Genomic DNA, 23632 nt, shown 5'->3' with positions numbered 1-23632 from the left:
GCGTCCCTTCCGTGTTTTTCTTTTGACCTCTGCGTTCACAAATATCTTGCGCGCCCCATTTTACCGACAACGGGACAACAGTCTCGCCCATTGTGCCACGAGCACAAACTTATTTTTTGTGTCCCCCCCCCCCCCGCCGCAACCAGAGGAGGCTGGGGGGGAGAGAGTGGAGTTGGGAGGTCAGAATATACAACTTAGTTACACAGGGCTTCCAAAAAAATTAGTCACGCCACTGCGTCAATGCGCCCTCAGTGTGGAAGTATCCGGCGATGAGAAATATTTAAGAAGCTGCCGGCAGTCGTTTTCTCTCCGCAACATCCCACACTTCCATTTCCTTCCTTCACACTTATCAACCACATCTTTCATGTGGCCTACAGCGGCGGCCGAATAGGAAGGACGTGTTTTAATTGGCTGATTTCATTACTGAGCTTTAAAATGTGCTAAATATAATGCACTTTAAAAAATAAAATAAAATAAAATAAAGATATATTTTTTAAAAAAATACAATATACAAGGGGGATAGAGGAAATTAACTGTATGCAATGTTTGTTTTATATTTGGTGAAAACTGTAGTAATATGCAAAGGAGTAAAAGCACACTGAATAAACACGCTGCTGTATCCGAGTCTGTTTCCATCAATCAGATTTGTGATTCAATTTGACTTGAAATAAATACAAGCAGTGGGCTGAAATATTGAACATCTGACATCAGCGGTGACTTCTTCACAAAACCATCTCACGGAATGTTGTACTGTGAGGACGCGAACATATTACGGCAGAGCTTTTCTTCTGCGTGCTCTCTCTCTCTCTCTCTCTCTCTCCCTCTCTCTCTCTCTCTCTCTCTCACCTCTCTCTCTCTCTCTCTCTCTCTCTCTCTCTCTCTCTCTCTCTCTCTCTCTGTGTGTGTGTGTGTGTGACTGTGTTAATGCACCATTATTCCCTGCAGGTGGCTCTCATATTACAGGGGATGCTTTTATTCGTTGTGCCAGGAAACTGACACACACACATATATATATATATACATATATATATATATATATATATATATATACATATATATATATACATATATATACATATATATGTATATATATATATATATATATACATATATATATATATATACATATATATGTATATATATATATATATATACATATATATATATATATGTATATGTAAATATATATATGTATATATATGTATATATATATATATATATATATATATATATATTTTTTTTTTTTTTTCTCTCCAGAAATAGTGAGCCTGAGCAGCCCAAGATGTAAAAGAAACCGAGAGAGTCTGCATGGCTCCTATAATAAAACAATTGTATGCAAAACTGGGGATGCTTTTCCCGCTGAAATGAAAGGAGATGGAATCGTGCTTGTGGCCAGAGACCATGAACCGCACACTTAACATGCCAGTGGAAATATAAAACACGTTATATCCCCAGCTTTATTTATGGTGTTTGCACACTCTAAAGATTAAAAAGAAAAAGACTGGACAGTCCTCAGAGCAAATCTACGAATTTTATCTCTTCCTGTTAATTTCCCAAAATACGTGATAATATATATATATTTTTTTAAATACGCGGAGTCACAAACGCAGACGTTCACAACTATATAATAAAGAAAACATACTGCAGCCAAACACCATCGTCTCAAGAGAATTTCCTCCCCCCACAAACCTGAGGCCGAGGGATTCTAACATTACAGGATCGTGTAGCTGCCGATCAGTCAGTGTTGAAAACACCCCAGACAGAGAGAAGTCTGCAGCTCCGGCAGGTTGAGACCTCGGCTAAATGATCATTATGTCTGGTCCGCTGCCATAAATCAGGCTACCGAAACACTCGGGGATACTCGGAGTCATCAGATATTTGTTTCCCTGAATCACACACGCATGCAACAGGGCTGTAAAGCAGTTTTATCACCGCAGAACGTGAGTCCGTGTTTTTTTTTTCCCCCCCAAAGAAAACCATTTGTTCTGCAGGGGTGGGCGCCTGTTAGCAGCTCCACGTGTAAATACTGCACGTCTAAGTATTGAAGTGTGTTTGTGTGCGTGTGTGTGTGTGTGTGTGTGTGCGTCAGGGTGAACACACTGCAGCTTCTGGCTGCAAGTCTCGCATCCTGCGCTTGCTGCCTGTTAACTCCATGAGTGATTAAACTAGCAGCACTAAATAAAAGGCCGAGCGCTGTGTGGCGCTGCCACAGTGACGGAACACCTGCGCATCACCTGCCAGCACCACCACCAGCACCAGCACCACCACCAGCAGCAGCAGCAGCAGCAGCAGCAGCTGATCCGGTCCGCGCTCTCACCGGCCTGCAGGTTCCCATTAGAACCGGGACCGTTGATCACAAGATGAAGTGCGGAGCGGTGTGAGCATGAAATGCACTTGCTTGAATGAATTCAATAAAGGGCAGATTGTGAACGAACGCGGTTGCCTGGTCTGAATTACTGGGTGTTTCCCCTTTTGCTATGGACATTATTTTATCTTGTGCATGGAGCTCAAGAGAAAAAAAAAAAAAAAAAAAAAAAAAAAAAAAGGAAAAATATTAATACCATCTTTCCAACGCTCACACAGTGAATACTTGTTTAAGAGTAAGGGACCAGTTCATTAAAAGCTCAATTTAAATACTTGGATTTACATTTTTTTAATAGCACATTTCTGGGTGATATTGACCGATGTTATTATGTTGGATGGCACACAGTTGTGTAGGATTTAATCCTGATTTTATGGTTTTTGTCTGTTTGTCTGACTTGACATTACAAAAAAAAAAAAAAAAACTAACTGTAATTCATGAATAAAATTAAGCATGTGTCAAATCACTAATATGTGCGTGTACAGTTTATATAATGTGATGGCAATTCGTAATTTTAACAGTGAACGTTTGTAAAATATACATTTCAACGCGCTGTGATTTAAAGGGGAAAACGCTGCATGTTATTTAGACCTCGACAGAAGGGAACCTGCGGGGGGAAATGCGTGCGTGCGTGATTTTAATTTCAAATTTAGAAAAATGTTGGAGCCGCATCATTAGACTGTTGAAGAAATCAAATAATTATTAATTATATCAAAAAGAAAACTTAAAATGCCTCTGAAGTTATCCCTCACCTCAGTTTCTGACACACAACCTCTAGTTTTATAAATAACTAATCTTTCTTGTGGTGACTTTAAAATGATACATTTAAAAATATATTTACAAAAAACAAAGGAAACATTTAAACTAAATCAAATGGCGATCATCGTGGCATGCAGCCCGCAGTGGGCCCGCTGTGGAACCGCTGGCTGACTTCACGACGCACAATCGGCCGCGTTCAGGGTCATTTGGCCCCGACGAACCGTTGCGAATGAAGCGTAAAATTGTGCCCTCTGCGCCCCAGTGCCATCACTCAACGCATATTGCTATCCAAATTACATTCATGTCATGTGTTAAATCCCCCCCCCCCCCCTCGTCCGTTTTTTTCCACCAACCAACCCCACTTCATAAGCGGCCCGACTCCCTCGTGTCCGCAGCAGCAGCAGCAGAAGCGCCTGCACGGAGAGAAGCGTTGGAGGCAGCAGATCTGCTCCGCTGCTGTCAGAGAGGAGAAGTGAGCTCCGACCTGAGGAGGAGGAGGTGGAGGAGGTGGAGGAGAGGGAGGGAGGGAGACAGGCAGGCTGCACTGTTTGGTCAACGACAGTGGTTCCTGGAAAAGATCTGAATCGCTGCTGCATAACCAAACCCATCTGCGATCCCGTGTGCGCCTCAGTCCCTCACATGCACGCCTGCATGTTCGTCTGTATGAGGTAGAAGGAGAGGAGGGGGAGGAGGAGAGAGGAACAGTGAGAGAGACAGAGGACTAGAGGGGAAGGAAGGAGGGAGGAGGAGGTGGTGAAGGGGGAGAAGTCGACTTTTTTTTTTTCTTCTTCTTCCTCCCCTCTCCTCCAACTCCTTTTCAGGCATGAACGCCGAGATCCGCGCGTCATACGGCGACATGACATCCATGGACTCGTACTACAGCCCGTCGGTGGCGCCAGGCAGGGATCAGCACACGGAGCACTTCGGGACATTCCAGGCCACTGACACCAAATACAGCCCCACCGCCCTGCTGGCCGCCAAAGGTCAGGCCTACGGAGAAAAGTCCCGCAGCCCCTTCCAGCAGGAGTGCCAGTCATTGGATGCCGCCGCAGCCGCAGCAGCAGCAGCAGCAGCAGCAGCAGCAGCAGCTGGGCAAGACTCTTTCAGCAAATACCACCTCTTCATGCACAGGTCTTCCTGCAAGACGCCCCCCGAGGAGGCCAAACTGCACCCGGACGGCGGACGCAACGGAGCGCTGCTCCCGTGTTACGGTGAGTTGCAATGCGCAGAGCGCCTATAAACTCCTTTTTTCTTCCCCTAACCTTCCGTCACAAAAGGCGACGACACTGTAAGTGGCTACGGCAGATATGTTTTCCGTGCGTTTCACTCTCAGGACGCTGTCATTTATCTGTCATCGCCGCGCCACAAACTCCGCAGATGGAGCCGCGAGTGTTATTTAAAAGATCTGACTGTTGACGGTTCACTGCGCATCTTATACGCACGTTGCCGCTTTCAAGAACCGTTCACACGTATTGGCATGCGTAAAATCAAAAATCAAAATAAAATCAAAATAAGAGTAAAAATACGCGCACATCGTGGAACCATGCCGTCATTGCGCGTAACACGGTGGAGAAGCGGCACATAATCGTGGCGACTATCAAATTTGTCCCATTGGCCACCAGAATTAAATTAGGACGTATTTAATGCGATAATCTGCATTACAATCCTCAATATTGGAGCTGAGTCGGACAATTGAATTAACAGGTTTTCAGATGGTATGAGTGGTGAGCTCCAAACTGATCATATTTTCATTTCAGTGCTCGGCCTGATTGGCTTCAATTAGATTTTAAGTGCGCCGGGCCGCTGCTGTGATGGCTGGATGATGAAGTGTCAGACACACGGTGACCCCCGGAAGGCGGATTAAGGCCGGCAGGAAATGAGCTTCTGGACTGAAGTGCAATAGGAACATTTTCATTTTTGAAGCAAAAAACAAACCAAAAAGAAACCCCCCCCCCCCAAAAAAACAGGGCGTTTTAAAGAAGTCTGGGTCTGTCTACTTTTGACGCGTTCACTTGGGTCTTTTCACTGTCACCAAATAAAGACGGTGAGAAAGATGGCACAAATCTTATTTCATCGATTTTCACGTTCACGTATTTCAAGTTGGACAATTATTTCGTTTACTTGTTTATCACTTGTTGTTGGTCGCGGTTGTTAAAGACGATTTGAGTGTATTCTGATGAGGTTGACCTCTGTCAGTAGCTCATACAATGTAAAGTTGAAGAAAAATGGTAGTAATATATATATACATATATAAAATATAAAGAATAATATTGGTCCCTGACATCTGAAAATAGGATTATTGGTAACGATAGAAATAGCAAATTATTATTATTATTATTATTATTATTATTATTAATAATAATAATAATAATAATAATAATAATAAAAATAATAATAATAATAGAAAAAGAAGAGGTCTTAAGAAGATCTTAAACTGGTTGCCTTTACGCACCTTGTTTTAATGCGAACCGAATGAGTTGCATTTAAAATTTAGTGCTCGCTGTTTCAAGGTGTTTATAATGGCCGTTAAATCCCTAATAAACTTCTAAATAGTCCCATTTTTATACCATCTTGTAAATTTACCGCAACCTCTCGGCTGTGACTTAACTGAAGTGGTCGGCAGAGGAGAAAACAACAAGCAAACAATACCGTGCAAGTTTTTTTTTTTTTTCTTCTTCTTCTTTTTACATATTACATTTAGAGATCCCTCGGACGGGAAGATTCTCCGCTTTAAAAAAATTGTTAAAATTAAAATTAAAAACAGATTAATAAAAAAAAAATAATAATAATAATTTCAATTAAACGTCAGACATCTGATCTTAAAAAAGAAAGGTGACGTGGATTATCAGGCTTCCTCCTCTTGTGTGTTATTAATTAATTAATTTATTTATTTTTTGACTGATCCCTGAAGCTAATGACCGGATTCACAGTAAGGAAGAAAATATCTATGCATAGACAAAAGCAGCTCTGGTATTAATGCGAGTCAGATGTGTGTTTGCCGTCTGCTCAGTGGCCTGAAAGACTCAAACCTCCCGTGGGTCTGCAGAGGAGATGCTGCTTTACATTCACTCCAATCCCTGTTTTTGTCAACCCCCTTTTGAAAGACAACGTAACCATATTTGTTTAAATCCCGTAAAATACGTTACAAAACGACTTTTAGCGGAGGGAACCGCCAACTGCGGCAGATTATTGGTGGTTGGCATCTTTTTTCCTGCCCTGGGCCCGACACACCGCGGACTTAACTGCTGAACCTGAGTGATAGATGATCCGCATGTGTGCGTTGGAAGACGCATCTGGCTAGGAAGGCTTTGATCGAACCTGTATTTAAGGCTGTTATCAGGTGGTTTGGGATTGTCAGGGAGGCTTTATTGTTACAAGCCGACGCTCGATCCGTTCAGTCCGAGGTGAAGCGCTGACTGGTTTCGAAAGAGAGAATTAGAAAGACCGTTTGCCTGCATTCGATGGTGAGTTCTCAGGAGAGCAGCACAGGCCGACAGCTTTCAGTTCTGACCTGGCAGCACAACACAAGTATGAGAGAAGAGACGCCAGAACAATGAGTCTTATAACTGCAGGAGGAAAACAACACGGCTGCCAAAACAAGACACATTAGAAGTATCATAAAAAAATAATACTAAAAAAATAATAATACACACATGCATATGTATATATATATATTTATATATACGGTATATAAATATATAAACACATATGTATGCTTTTTTTTTTTTTTTTTTAAGATTGAGCAGTGCCAAATACAAATCCAGCAGTTATTTTGGATCATTATAGAAATATTGTTGGTTACATTTACTTTTACATTAAAATAGTCCAAGTCATTGCAAGAGTAATTAATGAGGTATAAACATGCAACCCGTATTTAATTATTTCAATACAACACTGTAATGCATAATGCAAGCCGCAGTGTTAATTTAAGCAAAGAAATGGGGGAAGTCATAGAGTCCACATTGTACAGATGAGCGCAAATGAGATGGAACATCAGTTTGCTCAAGTTGTTGACTGACTGACTGACTGACTGCCTGCTGATCCGATCAGCTACTTCGCAGCGCCGGGCGAAGCCTCCTACGCGTCTTGGTGGGAGCTGAGGAGAAAACTCCCTTTCCTCTTTTGATGTGTCCACGTTCGCTCTCCGCGTCTGAGGGCGCCGACCTTTTAGCTCGGCTTTCCTGCCCTCGTCTGTTTGGAAAGGAGACGAGGAGGTAGAGGCGGGGGTCGCACTTTCCACCGGGCCAACGCAGCGGAGAAAATCCATTCGAGAACCCCCCCCTCCCCCCAACCCTCAACCCTCAACCCTCTGGTGTCAGAGCAGAGCACTCTGCAACATTGGGATCCAATTTTGCATCGTAAACATTTAACTGCAGCAGTTATATAAAGAATGTTTCTTTGTTGCTGCGGCGTGTTGAGCTGCGGGCCTAATTATTGTGGCTCCGAGTCTTTCAGCAACGCTCGGTCGGCCACATTTGCAGAGAAATGATATGTTTGCACGGAAAACACACCAGAGAGCTGCCTCCTGTTACTCCGGCTCAAGGAGGCAGTTTCGGCGGCGGCATTAAAAGTGTGATTTTGTCCCCATTATCGTTTCTGTTCCCCCCCCCCCACCACTCCCCTCCTTCCCCATCACTCACCGCGCACAACAATTTTGAGCCTGTCGTAACAGCCATTTGCACTGATTGGTTTGAGCAGGAAGTAATAGGAACCAGCCATGCGGCCCAGACAAGTGAGACACACTTCAGGCCGCCAGTGACATGAGTGAAGGCGACAAGGACTCGGGATCGTTTTACCATTTAGGTTAAGGTTTGGCAGGCAGTTTACTTAAGGCTCCATTTGCATGGCAGAGTGGCCACAGGGTTGAAAAAAATGAAAAGGGGGGTCCAGGATGTCAGCCTGTTAGTCACCTCTTGTAATGTCAATACTAACAGCTGACCTGGGTTTTTTTTTCTTACTCTGACAATGTATAAGTTCGTTGTGAAATGAGGCTTCCTTTGTGCAAAAATCCATCTGCAAAGTCATTCCTCATCGGCAGAACTAACATCTATTACTTTGAGCACTTTTTGATCATAAAAAAATGTGATGGCTCTGCGGCAAGCCAAATATAATTTTATTTTGCCTCTGAAAGCAAAATCTGGAGGTTTACTCTGCCAACTATTTTATCTCATTCTTCTGCTTTATTGCCCAGCTTTCATTGTCTGACACAGAGCGCTATTTGTTTTCATCAGAAGGCCAACAAAAGCTCCCCAATGCTGAATAGTAAACACTGCACTGTGCTTTATTAATTAAATCTTTACAGCAATTACTCCAATCATCTGAACACATTTAGTCTGTGACAGAACGGCTGTGTGTCCACCGTGAAAAAGATTCTGAGGGAGTCATAGAGGAAAGATTTGTGATGGCTGAACTAACAGGATAATTTCAGAGCGATCCCCATTTCTGAACTTCTCAATGACAATTCAGGTTTTTACTCTTTAGTTTAAAGAGTTAACACATTTCTTTTGCAGCAGAAGCTATCCCACTTGCTTATCCATCCAGAGTAGCGTTCCTCTTGCGTACATGTGCACAAAATGTCTGCAAGTCTCCTCTGCTCGGATGGAATTTTCTCCTCCTTTTTTATCAGCGGGCAAAACGTGAAGTGAAGGAAATTCTGTTTTGATCCAGAGAGAAACATTTGGCGGCGAGCTGGTGGGAAGGAGAGAGGAGCAGAGGGGGAGAGTGCAAGGAAGACAAAAGCGTGCGTGAGAGGTGATTTATCAGTCGTACGATTTATGGATTCTTCTTCTTTCTTTTTTTTTTTTTTTTTTGGAGTCTGCGAATCATGCACGGCATGCTGAGCGGGATGATTGCTGTGCTCCGTCAGCAGAGTTGGATTTCAAAGTGAATTTGTACCTTTCACATGGCCGTAACATTAAAAAAAAAGGGGTTGCTCTGGAGAAACCGACATTGTGTGCTTGCGTGTGCGTCTACGGCCCCGTGTGTTAGTGTGTGTGTATGCGCGCACATGTGCATGCGTGGGCACTGAGCTATTCCCAGGGATGGTGTTTGCTCTTTCCAAAGAGGTTGGATTTCTGGAACGTGGCTCTTCAGAGAACTTGGTGAAAAGGTTTCGTGGTGATGCGTTTAAAGTAGCTGTTACAGCGGGGTGTTACATGACAGTTGAGTTATCGATCACCTGAACAGAGAGCTCGAGTTGACTTTGAGAGCGTACCTGGCGTGTGATGATTTCATACTGTCTGTATTTTTCATTGTATGCACTGTCTGGATTAGCCGTCCTTGATTACTCATGTGACCGCCCAACGCCAAAAATCAGTCAGTGGTGAACGTGAAATTGAATTATGAATGACAAAACATTAATTTATCTAACAGACTCTTCTTCCAAGTCACATTATCATTATCCATATGTGTGCATTTAAATTATTTCACTACCCTTCAGTATGTGTTTCCTTAATGGGTTGGGGGTTTGGGATTTGTAATTACTTACAAAAGCTGTTCAGTTTACCCAGCTAAAGGCCCAGTGTGTGACATTTAGCACCATCTAATGGTAAGAATACACACTGGAAACAATATTTTCGTAAATCTCCATTACCCCTGATGTCACACATAATCCAATTTCTTTTCTTAAACAGGTGTAAAATCAGTGTAAAATGCCCAAGCGTTCCGGGCTAAAGTCGATACGTAGTGAAACAATGTAGAATAAATTGACCTTCTTTTTAAGTCAAAGTATTTTTTATCACTGGACAATGAAAACAAAACAGCGACCATCTAACCAAATACACATGCTATTATTTTCCAGTAGATCCTTTAAATGTTACAGATTGGACCTTTTATGTGAGAATAAAGCATATCAAGGAGTCTGAGTCTAAGTCTCCGCTGCAAATCGCCCCAAACACCAGCAAGTAAAAACATTCCTTGAACGTGCAGTCAAAGTCTATTTTTCTTCTTCGCCTTTCTCCCTTCTCCACCAAAGTTTATGTTTCCCTCCGTTTCGGATATTTCTTTTCCAGTTTGACCTCCGCGCTGTTAATCTCTCTCAGCCGCTGCAGCGTGGTGTGTAATTTATAGTGTTTCCTCTTAACACGGCGAGCTGACCCCGGCCACTCCACTCAATAAAGATGCAGGGAAGGTGCCCTGTTGCTTTACAGCTAGTTAAATCACACTTTGATGTTGCCCCCTTGTCTCCCACCGCAAATGGGCGGCGGGCGACTGAGAAGAATGTCACTCTGGCCGTCACGTCCGTGCCTTGCGTTATTAAAAATCACACGCTTAAATCAGTTAAAATCAACTCAAATCTGCTGCGGAGCAAATTTTTTTACGCACAGCAAAAGAGCTGCAGGCTCTTTTCTTCCAGTAATTAGAACAGATGCTGAGCACTGGGGCCGTGGCAGTGAAAATAGAACATTCTGTGGTCACATCCCCAAACATTTTGCGTGGCATTGTCATCTCGAAGGAAAGAAAAGAATTTCGGTAGTTTGCTTTGTTATATTTTAGGCCGTGCTCGTTTGCTGAAGGCGGCACAGTGCAGGTGTAAGCTGAAATCGGGCTCTCTGATTTGAGAGCTCACAGAATTCAACACGGACGGTTATTTCAGCGCGATAGTTTCACAGTGGCTCCTCGACATACGGAGGTTTCCACTGCACGGCCCGCCGCCGCTACACCTCGGACGGAGACGCAGAGCCTCGCAGCTCCGGCAGGTCACGTTGCCAACAACTGGAGGATTGTCACAATATCCCACTCCTGCCAAAGAAACATCAGCGACATGAGATATAAACAATGGCCTTTGATCAACGAGAGGCCTCATGATTTCAAACAGCCAGACAGCTTGCGGGGACTCGGGGTGCAGGCCAGGGAACTATGATGGAATGACTGGGGCATTTGCGCTGGGATGAAACACACTCGCTCCCTTCCAACCTAACAGGATGTGTTAGTCATGGACGGCAAGACAAACAGCGCAGGCGGCCATAGCAAGCAGCGTGGCACCTAAGTTCCGTACTTGGCAAATTTCGTTTCTGCGCAAGTCTAATGAGCTGAGCGTTGAATACACCTCCTTTACCTGGGAGGAGATATGAAAAAGAGGAAATGTACACGGGGGAGTTATGCAAAAGAAAATGTTGGATGTGAAATTCCAGAGTAGAATGAAATAACAGTATAGCGATTCCACCTATTTCAACGGCATTGAAAAAGTGACACTTGGTTGCAGGTGCTCTGCCAGCTCAGATGACGAGGTGTCCGTTCTCATCACCTTGCAGATTGTTGCCCAACATGGCACCGAGCCGCGAGTCACCGGCTCTATTCGGGAGATGTTCTGCGCGGTTCTAACCCGACAAATCGTTTTGGACAGATGAGCAGATGGGCAGCGATGTCCTTCACCCTATCCTCCGCCCCCCGAAAATAACCTCACCTCAGATGGCGTCGCGGAACAGGAAAGGGAAGGGAAAGGTGCAGCACCATGAGTTGGCCTCAGGACTGAGCCAGAGAGAGAGACAGAGAGAGTGAGAGAAAGCAAGTGAGAGAGAGAGAGAGAGCGAGTGAGACAGCTGAGGTGAAGCTGTACCCTGGTCGGCCATGATGTGCACGTTCAATAATCCAAAATTGTGCGTCAGATTGAGTGGCGCGGGGAAGGGCAGGAGTGTGGCTGCCAGCTCAGACAAGAACACTTGGCAGAAACGCAGCTGAGGAGATTTATGAACCGAGAGCTGCCAGAGGTTTTTAGGCTGAATCCGTGTGTGTGTGTGTGTGTGCGTGTGCGTGTGTGTGTGTGTGTGTGTGTGTGTGTGTGTGTGTGTGTGTGTGTGCGTGTGCGTGTGCCTCCTGTGTGCGTGTAATAGAGAAAGAAGAGAGTGAGTACACAGATGGAGCTTTTGTGGCTCCGAGGAAATTAATTGCAAAAGCTTCTAAAAGACACGCAGCGTTTTCGCATGTGTGGTCTCCGCGCCGCAACTGAACTTCTCGAAGAGGCGCCTGCAAGGGAAGTAAAAAAAAAAAAAAAAAATTGAGTTGCAATTTTGCAGCCCAAGTCGTCACAGAACTTCACACCCCCCGGCGCCCCATTTTACACCTGCCGCGCAACTTTTCTCCCACGGAGCGAGAAATTTCTGTGTTCCACCCCATCAAACGCCATGAGTTCTGGCGCCGATCGGGAATAAATCTTTGGCTATGAGGACGCGACGGCTTGGAGCAGAATTCTGGGCCATGCAGTCACATTTGCGTCACCACCTTGTGCGTTTTTGTGTGTGTGTTTTGAACGAGACACGTTTCCTTTTAGGACAACTCCCTCCCTATTGCCAAGGTGTTTGGCATGTGTGTTACACATCGACAGCGTTGTAAAAAGCAGACTTGGATATACGGATCTGAGAAGCAGCGGCAAAGTTTGAGAATCGGCCCCTTTGTACACGTTTTCTGGAGATTCGACGACACATGACTTTGGTTAACTTGGAAATCTCAGAGAACGGCAGTAAAACACAATGTGTTACAGGCACATCCATTTTTCCTTGCATTTATAGACTGTAAACTCAGAGTGACAGATCAGATCATCATGTTGTCATGAATCAGTTCTCATGATTCTCTGCCACAGATATGTTTTAATTTCATTCCACTTGTGAGCTCTGACAAATTCCTCCGTCCTTCCCCTTTCAACAGGTAAAGACAGCTCAGGCTTGGCAGATTCCGAACTGGCCACGGACTCGGACGCACCAGGAATGGAGACCAGCTACCTGACGGTGAAGGACCCAGGCTCGAAGGGGGCCTCCGACAGGCCGCACGGCACAGACTTGTCGAGCCCTCTGGACAAGGGCGATGGCAGCGAAAGTAACAAGGGCAAGAAGAGACGCAACCGCACCACCTTTACGAGCTACCAGCTGGAGGAGCTGGAGAAGGTTTTCCAGAAGACACACTACCCTGACGTTTACGCCCGAGAGCAACTGGCGCTGAGGACTGACCTGACTGAAGCCCGCGTGCAGGTAATGCTTCATACTGAACTAAACATTTTTTTGCAGAATGTCAGGTATGTGTAAAGACTATTTTGATTGTTGACTAGTCAGCAGTTACAGAAACGATTATTCGACTGGTTGGATGTAATGAACTGAATGAATGAACAAGGTATGCTGTGCAATTGTTGGCGGCAAACTTTTTTTTGGCCCTTTTCGGACGCGATTGTGTTGCATTGGTTGCGCCATTTTTGAGATGTTTTGAAGTCCTGGCACTTCCGCGCTCATGTACACAGAGGTGTAGCGTGTCGCGATGTCGCCTATCTCACACGTGCTTACATGATTGCACTCCCATCCAGGAGATACCCGTGGATATCTTGGCTAAAAACACAGTGCAAGCGTCGCTGTATAATAGTCCAACTGAACTACCACCTCGTCCAGACTCTTGGATGTCAAGCTGGAAGACATGGCCACCACACATACTCGGTTGCATTGGATTCTTTCCGTAGAACTCCAAACTGGTCACGCGGATGACAAGATGTCACCAGCACCTCAAACGCGGGCATACTTCTAGTCAACTATTACTACTACTACTTATAAATGCAAGTTATGTGCAAGTTTTGTGCAACGGCATGCCTGCGGAATCAATAAGTAGGAGCAGAGGGTCTGCACAACAACATCGCCTCATCCATCCCTCAACATCTGCAGCTCTGCACAGATAACGTCACTCACAGAACAACAGCAGAGACTTATCTGGTGATGTGGGAGTCGGGGGAGAGAGCGGGGGAGTGGGAGTTCGCAGAGGCTCGGGGGGCCCAAGGGGTTGAGGCTGGAGCAGCCTGGGCCTCATGTGTGCCGTGTGTCGGAGGGCGAACCTCCATCAGTGTGCGGGGAGACCCTTTCAACCGAGCTGCATGCTGATTGGATCCCCCTCCCTGGCGTTTTTCTTCCTACCTGTCATTTGTTTTTCTCAATTTGCGTCGGGTCGAGTTCTGCTGGTATTGGCCCGTAAAAAATCCCTGTGAGTGAAGCCCCGCTGGTGACCCTCTGCCCCGATTTACATATAATCTGGTCGCGCAAGGCACTCCAACATCTGCGAGCAGAGAACGAGACCTCCACTCTTCCTGGATGTCTGAGCTTGTGTGTGTGTGTGTGTGTGTGTGTGTGTGTGTGTGTGTGTGTGTGTGTGTGTGTGTGTGTGTGTCATGGACTACCAAAGCCCCGGGATTTTCTCTGTTTTTCTTTCATTAACATCCTGTCCAGACAAGAATGTGTCCCTGCTGTGGCGTCCAAGGTAGGTGTGAAAGGCTTCCCATGAGCGCCGAGCCAGCTAGCAGCCAATATTTCAAGCCATATATGAAGTTTTGAACATTTTTAAGCCACGTGATATTCAACTGTTTTACAATTAATAACTAACCTGTCTTCAGTTTTTCGATGTTTTTATTTTTTTTTTCTTTCTTTCTTTAAGCGGTGCGTATGAGCGATGGGATATGGGCTCATTTAAAAAACAATCTCTCGTGTGACATTCTGGAATGGTGACCGAAGAGGCAGTGAAATACAGGAAGTCTGTGAAACCGCAGGGTTATAACTCAGCCCCGAGGCTCTGAGGTTACCCTGCTCTGCTGCACAGCTTATGCCATTACAGACGTGCCTCCTCGGATGGATGCAGCTTTACAGCCTTCAGCTCTCCTGGCGGCTCTCTTTAACACTCAAGTTAAAAAGATAAAAGACACGAGATGCCTGCTTTGTCGGAGAACACAGCTCTGTGCTCCGGTTAGCTGGCTTGCACTCACTCCATTTCTGAATTAATCGAGAGGTGGGCGCAAAAAAAACAAACAAAAAAAAAATCTTCCAAACTTTAACATGAAGAATATATGTGCATTTTTGCAATAGGTACGTGTGTGTAATGCTGAGGACAATATTTCAACTCACTGCCGGACGTTTCTCACACAGGACGTGCGGGGTGGGGGCAGGGGTGGGGGATGAGGGTCTGGAGCTGTTTGCTTTTTCAGTCTCACTCTTTCAAAGGGAGAAAGAAGGTTCAGATCTGAGTCATATGCGCCACAGATACATGGAAGGTCAGGGGTCAAGGGTCGGGGTTTCAACAACATCACATTTCTTAGATTTGGAGTTTGGCTCTTCTAGATCTTCTAGATCTCCTAGATACGAGATGCCGTCAGAGATGTAGAGCTCACCAGGTAAACACAGGTGTCCGTATGAGTTTAGGCAACGGAAAAAGACACAGCGGGAAGTCTGACTACTCGCTTTAAAATACAGTCCAATAAGGCTGTGAGTGGAATAATGCTCAATGTTAGAAACAGAGGGGAAAAAAATAAGTATTAGAAAGAACAATTTATATATCATTTATATTTATATATTATATAATTTATATAATTCTATATTTATATATTATATTCTTCCTTGTCTGTAAAATGGTGATTTCAAATGTGAATATACAAGGGTTCGCAATAACCATTTTTACATTTTAAGACATATCTACAGGTAAACAAAGAATAGTTCATTGTGCACAGCATTTTGCAGTGATGAGCTTGTCCACCTCATCAGTCATGTCCTCAGATTACAGGAAGTCGGTTCAGACCCAGATACAGACAAGGGCAGGGCAGTTTCCCTTCGTAGTTATTTATTAATGCCAGAGATACATAAGGATTACGGGGATTCGAGGCCAGTTAAGGACAAAATAGGAACAGTCAAAGATCTAAAGTCTAAACCAACCACTACAGAATCCAGAAACACTGAGGAAAAGCAGTGACAAAAGAAAGGGAGGAACATGAAACAATAAAATATGTGATGAAAGGAAAATCAATAAACTAAACTCAAACTAACACAGAACACAGCATCCAAAATGACATCAACTAAAAGAAACTAAAAGAATTTCCTTCTTCACCAAATGACCAAGGGGATTTTGTAGAAAAAGAATGACACATTTTAATCACATGATAATCGGAGGTGTTTCCATGATATTATTAGTACTTCAGGGGTGTTGGAAAAGTGAAGCCAGGCTCAGCTTTGGATTTCTTCTCACTTTGCTTTGCAAGCTGACGTGAGTGACAGCCCAGGCGGGTTATCAATCCTCTGAGCCGCACTCTCACTTCAAAGTGTTTTCAGCCCCATACAGCTCTCCTGCTGAGGCCGGCTTGGCATTTCTCTGCTCTTTCTCTCTGGGGCTGTAACATAAATAAAGCCTCATTGAAAGTCCACCGGCTACTTAAGCTGTCATGGTCTTTACCAATTACTGTCACAACGCTGTGTGTGCAGCACAGAAATATGTTCTCCCTGTGTAATAGCCAACAGACTGTGCACATCGATGGACGCGGAGCAGACGAGGGCTGTTGCTGACACTGTATGTCGGTGAGGGGAAGGGACCAAACATAAAAACTTCCCTACAAATACAAAGCAGAAAAATAATGTCAGGGTCTCAGGATCCTGATTTGGGCAGTGCAGAGGGCGATGAGGGCAAACAGAATTACATCCTCTGGTCTGTGTGAGTCTTTAACTTAGGAGGAGACAGCGCCGCAAAGCCAGGAGCTTCAGGCTTCAGGAAATTAAAAAGGAAAATGCAAACAAACCTCACACATAATCCCATCTCACTTTTCAATTTCCCATATCTCCTCTTTACTATAAAGTGTGTGTGAAGAAAAGTGCTGTCTCATGAAATGGAAGAAATAACCGCAGGGGGAAAAAAAAAAAAATGAATCAGCATTAATTTCTATTTTGAAATTTGGTGGCAGTCCGGTTGGGAATAAAAAAAATAACACACTTGAGACTTTTTGAAATAAAATTTTAAGAGCGTATTTTAGGTCAAAACATGCAAACAGGAAGTATCAAATACTGACTGCAACAGTGGTGCTCTTAACAAATCCCAGAGTCCAATACAGGTGATTAGAAAAACATTAGCCAGGTTAAAGTCCTTCTCTTGTCAGAAAACAAATAAGCAGCACTGAGGGAAGAAGGGATCTGCTTACGTTCTCCAGCGATTGTGACATTATTTACAAATGTTGTTTTCTCCTTCCTCTCCGGCTTGACAACCAGCAGTTTGTTTGCTTCCTCACATTACATCTGTTTCACTGCCGCTGATTTGTGTTTGTACCCATGCTGTCAAAAAAGAGCATTTTTTAATGTGCTGCAGGGTCCCCCCCACCCTCCACCCCCTTCCTCCAGTTTCCTGCCAGTGTTGCATGGCTTCATTTTAATCAGAAACCTAGATTTTTATCTATTGAAAAGTATTTCCTTAAGATTTGGGAGAAACTTCCTGTCAAAAGGGTTTAGGTATATAAGTCACTTAACTCCGTTTTCCCTCTTTTAGAACTTTCAATGTAGCATTGTGTGAATGCGTTGCGTGATAAAAGTGAAATTGTGCTTCGTTCCTGCCAACTTTTTGATATTCAAGTTGTCTCTCTGTCTGCAGGTGTGGTTTCAAAACCGAAGGGCAAAGTGGAGGAAAAGGGAGCGCTTTGGACAAATGCAGCAAGTTCGGACACATTTCTCAACCGCTTATGAGTTGCCTCTCTTGGCACGTCCAGAAAACTACGCACAGGTATGGCGCCATCAACCATAATCAAAGTTTTTGTTATTATCTCTATGAGATTTTTTTTTTTTTTTTGAGAAGTTGATTGATGGACAACATTATAGTTAAAAAAAAAAACAAAAAACAGAAAGTGCTGCATGCAGCACATGTGAAAGTGAAATAAGACAAATACAAAGTAAGTCTTAGCTCTGCATTAGTACAGTATGATATAAGTTTAAAAATTAGTTATTTTAAATTATACTTCCAATTTAAAAATCATGATGGTTTCTACACATTACTATTACAGAACACAACAAAATCCACAACTGCCCCTGTTACTCAGGAGTGGTGGAAATAAATTCTTAAATCACTAATTTAGATGTGAAAATATTTTGGCTGCTCATACAGTTTAATTTCCTGTCGCTAACGCTCTGACAATGTGCTGAGCTGGGGCATATAGGGACAGCAGCCCTCCTCTCCACAGAATAGCACATTATGTTCAAGTATATATATATATTTTTTTTACTTGCATTACGTATGTCGTAATTAAGGACAAGCCGTTCTTAAGTTCTTAAATAAGTTTTTAGATATTCCACAAGATAACATTTTGTGTCTGTTTTATGTAACTAATGGGTACTGGAGTACGGAGTCTCCACGAGTCCAAAATTTTCGACTCTTAACCCTCGATATCCGAATATGTTACTGGCCAGACCAAAAAACAACTACAAAACGATTCCGAACCAAACGCAGTACCGCGAACTTTCCCCGACTCGACTAGGACTAGCACAGTTGCTGCGGCTCGTATTGGCAAGTTTAGAAAATGTTGCGTCCTACCTTTAACCTTGTTATTCCTCTTCTGTCGTACATTTCCTTCCCCTTCGTTCAGGCTCATGTTGGCTTTAAATAAATACATACGATCAAATCAAATCAAATCAAATCAAGCAAATCAGTTCTGTGGTCTTAAAAATCGTAACGCGAACCGTTATTTCAAGCAGTTAAAGCTAGTAATTTTTTTTCTGAATATACATACTGGGAGGGGCGGGGGGATCATACTAATAGACATCTATTAAATCTACTAACGGTTTCGGACTGTTTATGTTAGTGTTGCTAACTTTCTAACGTCACCTGACCTGACCTGTTTCACTTTCAACTCTGACCCCTCACATCAGACACGCCCATTCCAACCTAATGCCACCTCGTGGCCGCAGGTGCAAAATGACGTTTGCAACAAAAACAAAATTAGTAATAATTATTAGTAATTATTCGTAAAGTTATTTAGTATTCTACTGCCAGACAGTGAATAAAAGCTGGCACGCCCAACATGCCAGAGATAACTGCCAGTGGCGGGCCAGCAGAGTGCATCATCCCTGGGGGAATAGATTGTGCGCAAGACAAGTCATTTATTATTAGTTCATTGAATGCATAGGGTGGATATTACTGTCCATGTTCACCCTGGTTCAAAGTAAAAGAGACGTAAAAAGTGGCCTCTCCATGAAACATTTTCCATGTTCTCTATACAATTTTTTAAATATCATACAAAGAGAAGGGAAGAAGGTTCACATGTTTATCTTATTTGTCTTATTACAAAACACAGGGGGGAAATATTTCCCCCGTAAATGTCAGTTTCACATTGTTTTATAAAATACAGTGAATTTCTGATAAATGAGAAAAGTCCATGCACTGCTAGTCTGCTACTTTAGCTTGGTGCACTTTCAGAAAGTACGTGATAAAGTATGCAATTGTGAAAACCAGCCCATTGTGATGCCACAAAGGGCACCAATGCCTGTCTAAGGTTAGTTGGAAACTTTGAGAACACAAGTAATGAGTCACAAGAATAGGGAGGAATCTTCATATGACAGTTCTGCCCATCACTAACAGTCCAACTGCTGTGCTATCGAAATATTTCAGATTCAGAACCCTTCCTGGATCGGAGGCAGCAGCGCAGCGTCCCCCCTGCCTGGCTGCGTCGTGCCCTGCGACACAGTGACTCCATGTATGACACCTCACCCCCACTCAGCCAGCGGAGTGTCTGATTTTCTGGGCATGCCCAGTCCAGGAGGCCACATGGGACAGACTCACATGGGCAGTCTGTTCGGAGGGTCCGGTATGCCGACAGCCATCAATGCGTATGACCTCAACATGGACCCCGACCGAAAGACCTCCAGCATTGCCGCTTTGCGCATGAAGGCCAAGGAGCACAGTGCAGCCATATCTTGGGCAACATGAGGTGACAAACCTGCAGGATGGGGCACCTTTCGTCGAGCCCTGAACCATCCAGGCGATTTGAGAATGAATTGAAAACACCAAAAAGCAACGTTTGTGAGCATTGCGATCAAATAATTGTGCAAATAGTTGGGGATAGGCGAGCAAGAGACAGTTAATACGTTAGATAAGCATCGTGGTGCTGCCATGTGCCTCCTCTGGTGACAGAAATCTACCACAGCAGGGGCGTGAACGCTGCAGAGAGGTGGCGCTGTACTAACTTTCTGCAATGAGTCGCAGTGCAACAGCGGTGACGACTGGAAAAGCCAGACAATTTCAAGCAAATCCATGCACTTATTTGCGTTAACAATCGGAAGATCCGTTTTGTCCAGACTTTGAGTCTTGTTGTGGTTTTCTGTTCAGGTGCTGTTTTTTTGTTTTCTCCTATTTTATAATTTAAAATATGGGTGTTTTTTCCCCTCTGCTGACAACTTTAAATATTCTTTCAAAAAAAGAAAAAAATATTAAATTCAAGTTAAATAGTGAGTCATTGTTGATATATAATGTCATGTAGATTTTTTTTTTAAAAAGGCGGCAGCCCAATGTGTGAGATTTAGTTGCATGTAGTGGTAAGAAAGCATACACAAGAACAAATAACATAACAGGCCATCATATTATATTATTTAAAAAGAAATATCAGTGTCACTCTGCAAATGTTTTGCTCTAATCAGAATTTTCTTTTCCCTTTGAGGTTAATCACTGTTGTCCATCTCTCTAAAAAAACTGATGATGTGATATCACGGCAGAATTTGGTAGACAGTTGATGCTTTGTGGTATCACAGCAACAAATCACATTCATTTAAAAAAAAAAAAAAAAATCTATTATTTGCAAACATACATGATACATGACAACACTACATATATTGATAGCGACTCTATCGTCACCATTAAAATGTTTAATTGTTTTCTATTCCATTGTATGCCAATAGATCCCCACGAATGTTACACATTGGGCCTCTTTGTCAATATTAGGTAATACTAAAATGCAACTAAAATCATGCCAAAGAAAAAAAAAAAAAAACCCTGTTAATGTCATTTTAACTGTCATTTTGTGATGCTTCCAAAGACATGAGCAAAATACAGAATTGGATGCAACTTTCCAGACTAGGAAGTCAGAGAGGTCTCGTGTTGGTTTGTTGTCAGGGCCAGAGAGAGATCCACCTGCTGCACTGAGTCAGCCTGCTGATGGCCGGGCAGTGGGAAGGATGGAGGAGGAAGTGGTGTGTGGGAGTAAGAGAGGGCCACAGCAGGCCTGCTGCTCTCAGGGCGGAAGAGCCTGGGAGCGCCAGCCTCCAAACAGAGCCCGCACTGTTTTTAGGGGGACGAACTCTAAGAAGACACGACTGTGCCCCTCATGTCTCCACACTACTCAAGGGTTCCAGGGGAAGAAGTGCCTACGAGTCAGTCGTTCTGCCAGAAATAACACCGAAACCAGCAGCAGCCCTCTTTGAAACAGAGGCGGGTGGAGATTATAGTAAGTGTGTCGACACTTTTAGACACTTAAAAGGATCTACATTAGAGCCTTGTTGGCTGTGGTAGCCCACTGGCAAAACGCTACAGGTCCAATATCATGCAAAATTCACTTCACTCATGCTTTCTAGTAGTAAATAGTGTGTAGCCTTACAATGAAGTCCTCAGAAATGAGAAAAGTCCGTCCTTTATTTCTTTTGTTTGCTCTACATTTCAAAAAGCGTATGCCTAAACATATATATCTACAAATGAGCCCTCTGTGATGTCACAAAGGGCTCTGAAACCTCACTGATACCTCTCCCAGGTTTGTTGACTGCCAGCCCAATGACTGCCTTGTTTCTGTCCAATCAAGGATCAACAAGGCATCAGTTTTAGCAGGGAGCTAAAATCCAGCTTTTCCACTGGAAGGCAGTAAACAGAGGGCTAAATATGCCATTTTTCATAATCCTTTCTTTTTGTCAATCTTAACAACGGTTCTGTCAATTAGAAAATGTCAACAGGGCCTCGATTTTGGGGGTAACGACCCCTTTAACTTTCATTTCAAAATCAACTTGACATACTAAAAGTTATAAAGAGTCACGGTTGGATCGTTTTCCGGAGTGTGAGCGTGATGCACCTTCAGAAATCTCCTTGTTCCGTTCTCTTTCCTCCGTATACAATCTAACGTCCTGTTTCCTTCCACCAAAGCTCAGACAACTGGCAGTGTTTATGTCTGTCAGGTAACAGAGCCCGGTCGATATTGATCTGGAACCGGGCTAGAGTTGCCCCATATCACTAAGACAATATCAGTTCCATACATTTATGTGCTAACAACCACCAGATTTCCGAACTTGGAATGGGCTTCCAGCGTAATGCTGAAAATGCTTGTAGGTGAACTATTTTCCAGGATACGCATGTTCTGCCTTTGTTTCCAAGGTGCCTGAGGCACAACAGCTTGCCTGGTGCCGTAACAAAAACCAGACAGCCAGCCTTGAAATACACAGCAACCTTGTTCTGCTCTCTAGAAACCACACTCGGCGCCCTGAGCAGGTTGGAAACGTTGCTGCATCTGTTGTTGGAGCAGTTGACCCTCAAGTGCTCCAAACCGGCACCTTGTTTTCTCTCCAGCCCAAATCCAACAAACATGTGTAATCATGAGTGAAGGGCTTAAAACAGAGAGCGTCTCCTTCGCAAAATGTGGACGTGGGGCCCCGGTGCTCTGGCTCAGGGTTGGACGGAGGGCGTCTGCTGTGTTCCGGTGTTCTGGGAAAAAGGACAGTGCACACAGCTGCGCTAAGGGGGTAAATGCAAAACAAACATGCCTCACACATGCTTCCCCCTCAGCTGTCATGGCTCTGCTTTCAAAGATTCTTCCCTCTCCTCATGACCCACCTCTATACACACACACACACACTGCACTGAGCCTCTCCCCTCTTGCTCACTTCCACTGTCCACTGGCTCAATCTGCAGCCCTCCATCCCAGGCTCCGAGGCACAGCCGGACCGGGAAGGCTTTTTAATTAAAGCTGAGCCATGTGGAGGCCTTGTGCTGCAGGATTGTGTGTCAGGACAGACGGGGGCCTTTTGTAGTGTTCCGGCATGCAGTAGCTCAGGTTTACATCACTCTGACCCGGGCTGCTTACACCGCCCCGCTTACGCAACGTTTGAAGCTGGAAATGTGTTTGGTTAAAAAAAAACAAAAAAACTACAATCGCATAAAAGATTTGCAATGGGATGATTTGTTTTGTCTAAAATGCTGCGCACCGTTTTACATTTTTTTAATACTACTGAAGTCAGGTCATCAGAACGAAGGGGAGTGGCAGGGTGGGGGTGTAAAATAATTGTTTTTGTTGTGTGCATGTACATTTTAGTGCATGCAAACAAAGTGTTTTTTTTTCTTGAAAAATAAGAAAAATTAGAGATGCTACATTGAGACATTTTGTGCATTTGAGTGTATTGTTTTCATTTTGTCAAATGTTTCTTTCCTCTTCAATTGTTCCTTTTGATTCTTTTCCTCCTCTTAAGATTGTCTGTTGCTTTAAGCTGTCTCTTGAAACAATTGCCAAGATGTTACTTTTGCTTGTGTTACGTTTTGAGTGCTATTAAAGTTCATTAAGTTATTTAACTTCAACTCAGGATTAGTATATTCTTGAATAAAATAAAAGCTGCACCCCACATACTATACATTATTTACTTATTGTTAGTAGTGTATGGATTTCAATGCAACATAATTGTATTAGTTTTTTAAAATCTTAATTTTACTAAGTAGCTTGAGATCAAATGATCAAGCAAGGTCTGGTCAAAATGGCAGCGCTAACCCAAACATCCTTGACAGCAGTCGCCTTGT

The 23632-nt window shown here is 43.7% G+C and overlaps 1 protein-coding gene across 1 annotated transcript; it reads left to right on the top strand.

Moving 5' to 3' along the window:
* The first annotated feature begins 3911 nt into the window (after positions 1 to 3911).
* On the top strand, positions 3912 to 23392 carry alx4a (ALX homeobox 4a). The gene is made up of 4 exons (XM_076021792.1): positions 3912 to 4332; positions 12764 to 13083; positions 17477 to 17605; positions 19484 to 23392. The coding sequence occupies exons 1-4, from the start codon at positions 3945 to 3947 to the stop codon at positions 19799 to 19801; spliced, it is 1155 nt and encodes a 384-aa protein (XP_075877907.1). The 5' UTR covers positions 3912 to 3944; the 3' UTR covers positions 19802 to 23392.
* Positions 23393 to 23632: the final 240 nt, after the last annotated feature.

The sequence above is a fragment of the Nelusetta ayraudi genome, unplaced genomic scaffold, assembly GCF_046127955.1.
Source record: "Nelusetta ayraudi isolate G7.1 ecotype Tasmania unplaced genomic scaffold, CSIRO-AGI_Nayr_v1 ptg000002l, whole genome shotgun sequence".
In the NCBI taxonomy this organism is placed as follows: Eukaryota; Metazoa; Chordata; class Actinopteri; order Tetraodontiformes; family Monacanthidae; genus Nelusetta; species Nelusetta ayraudi.
The sequence above is the reverse complement of the archived record's forward strand: the minus strand, read 5'-3'. Positions and strand labels throughout refer to the sequence as shown.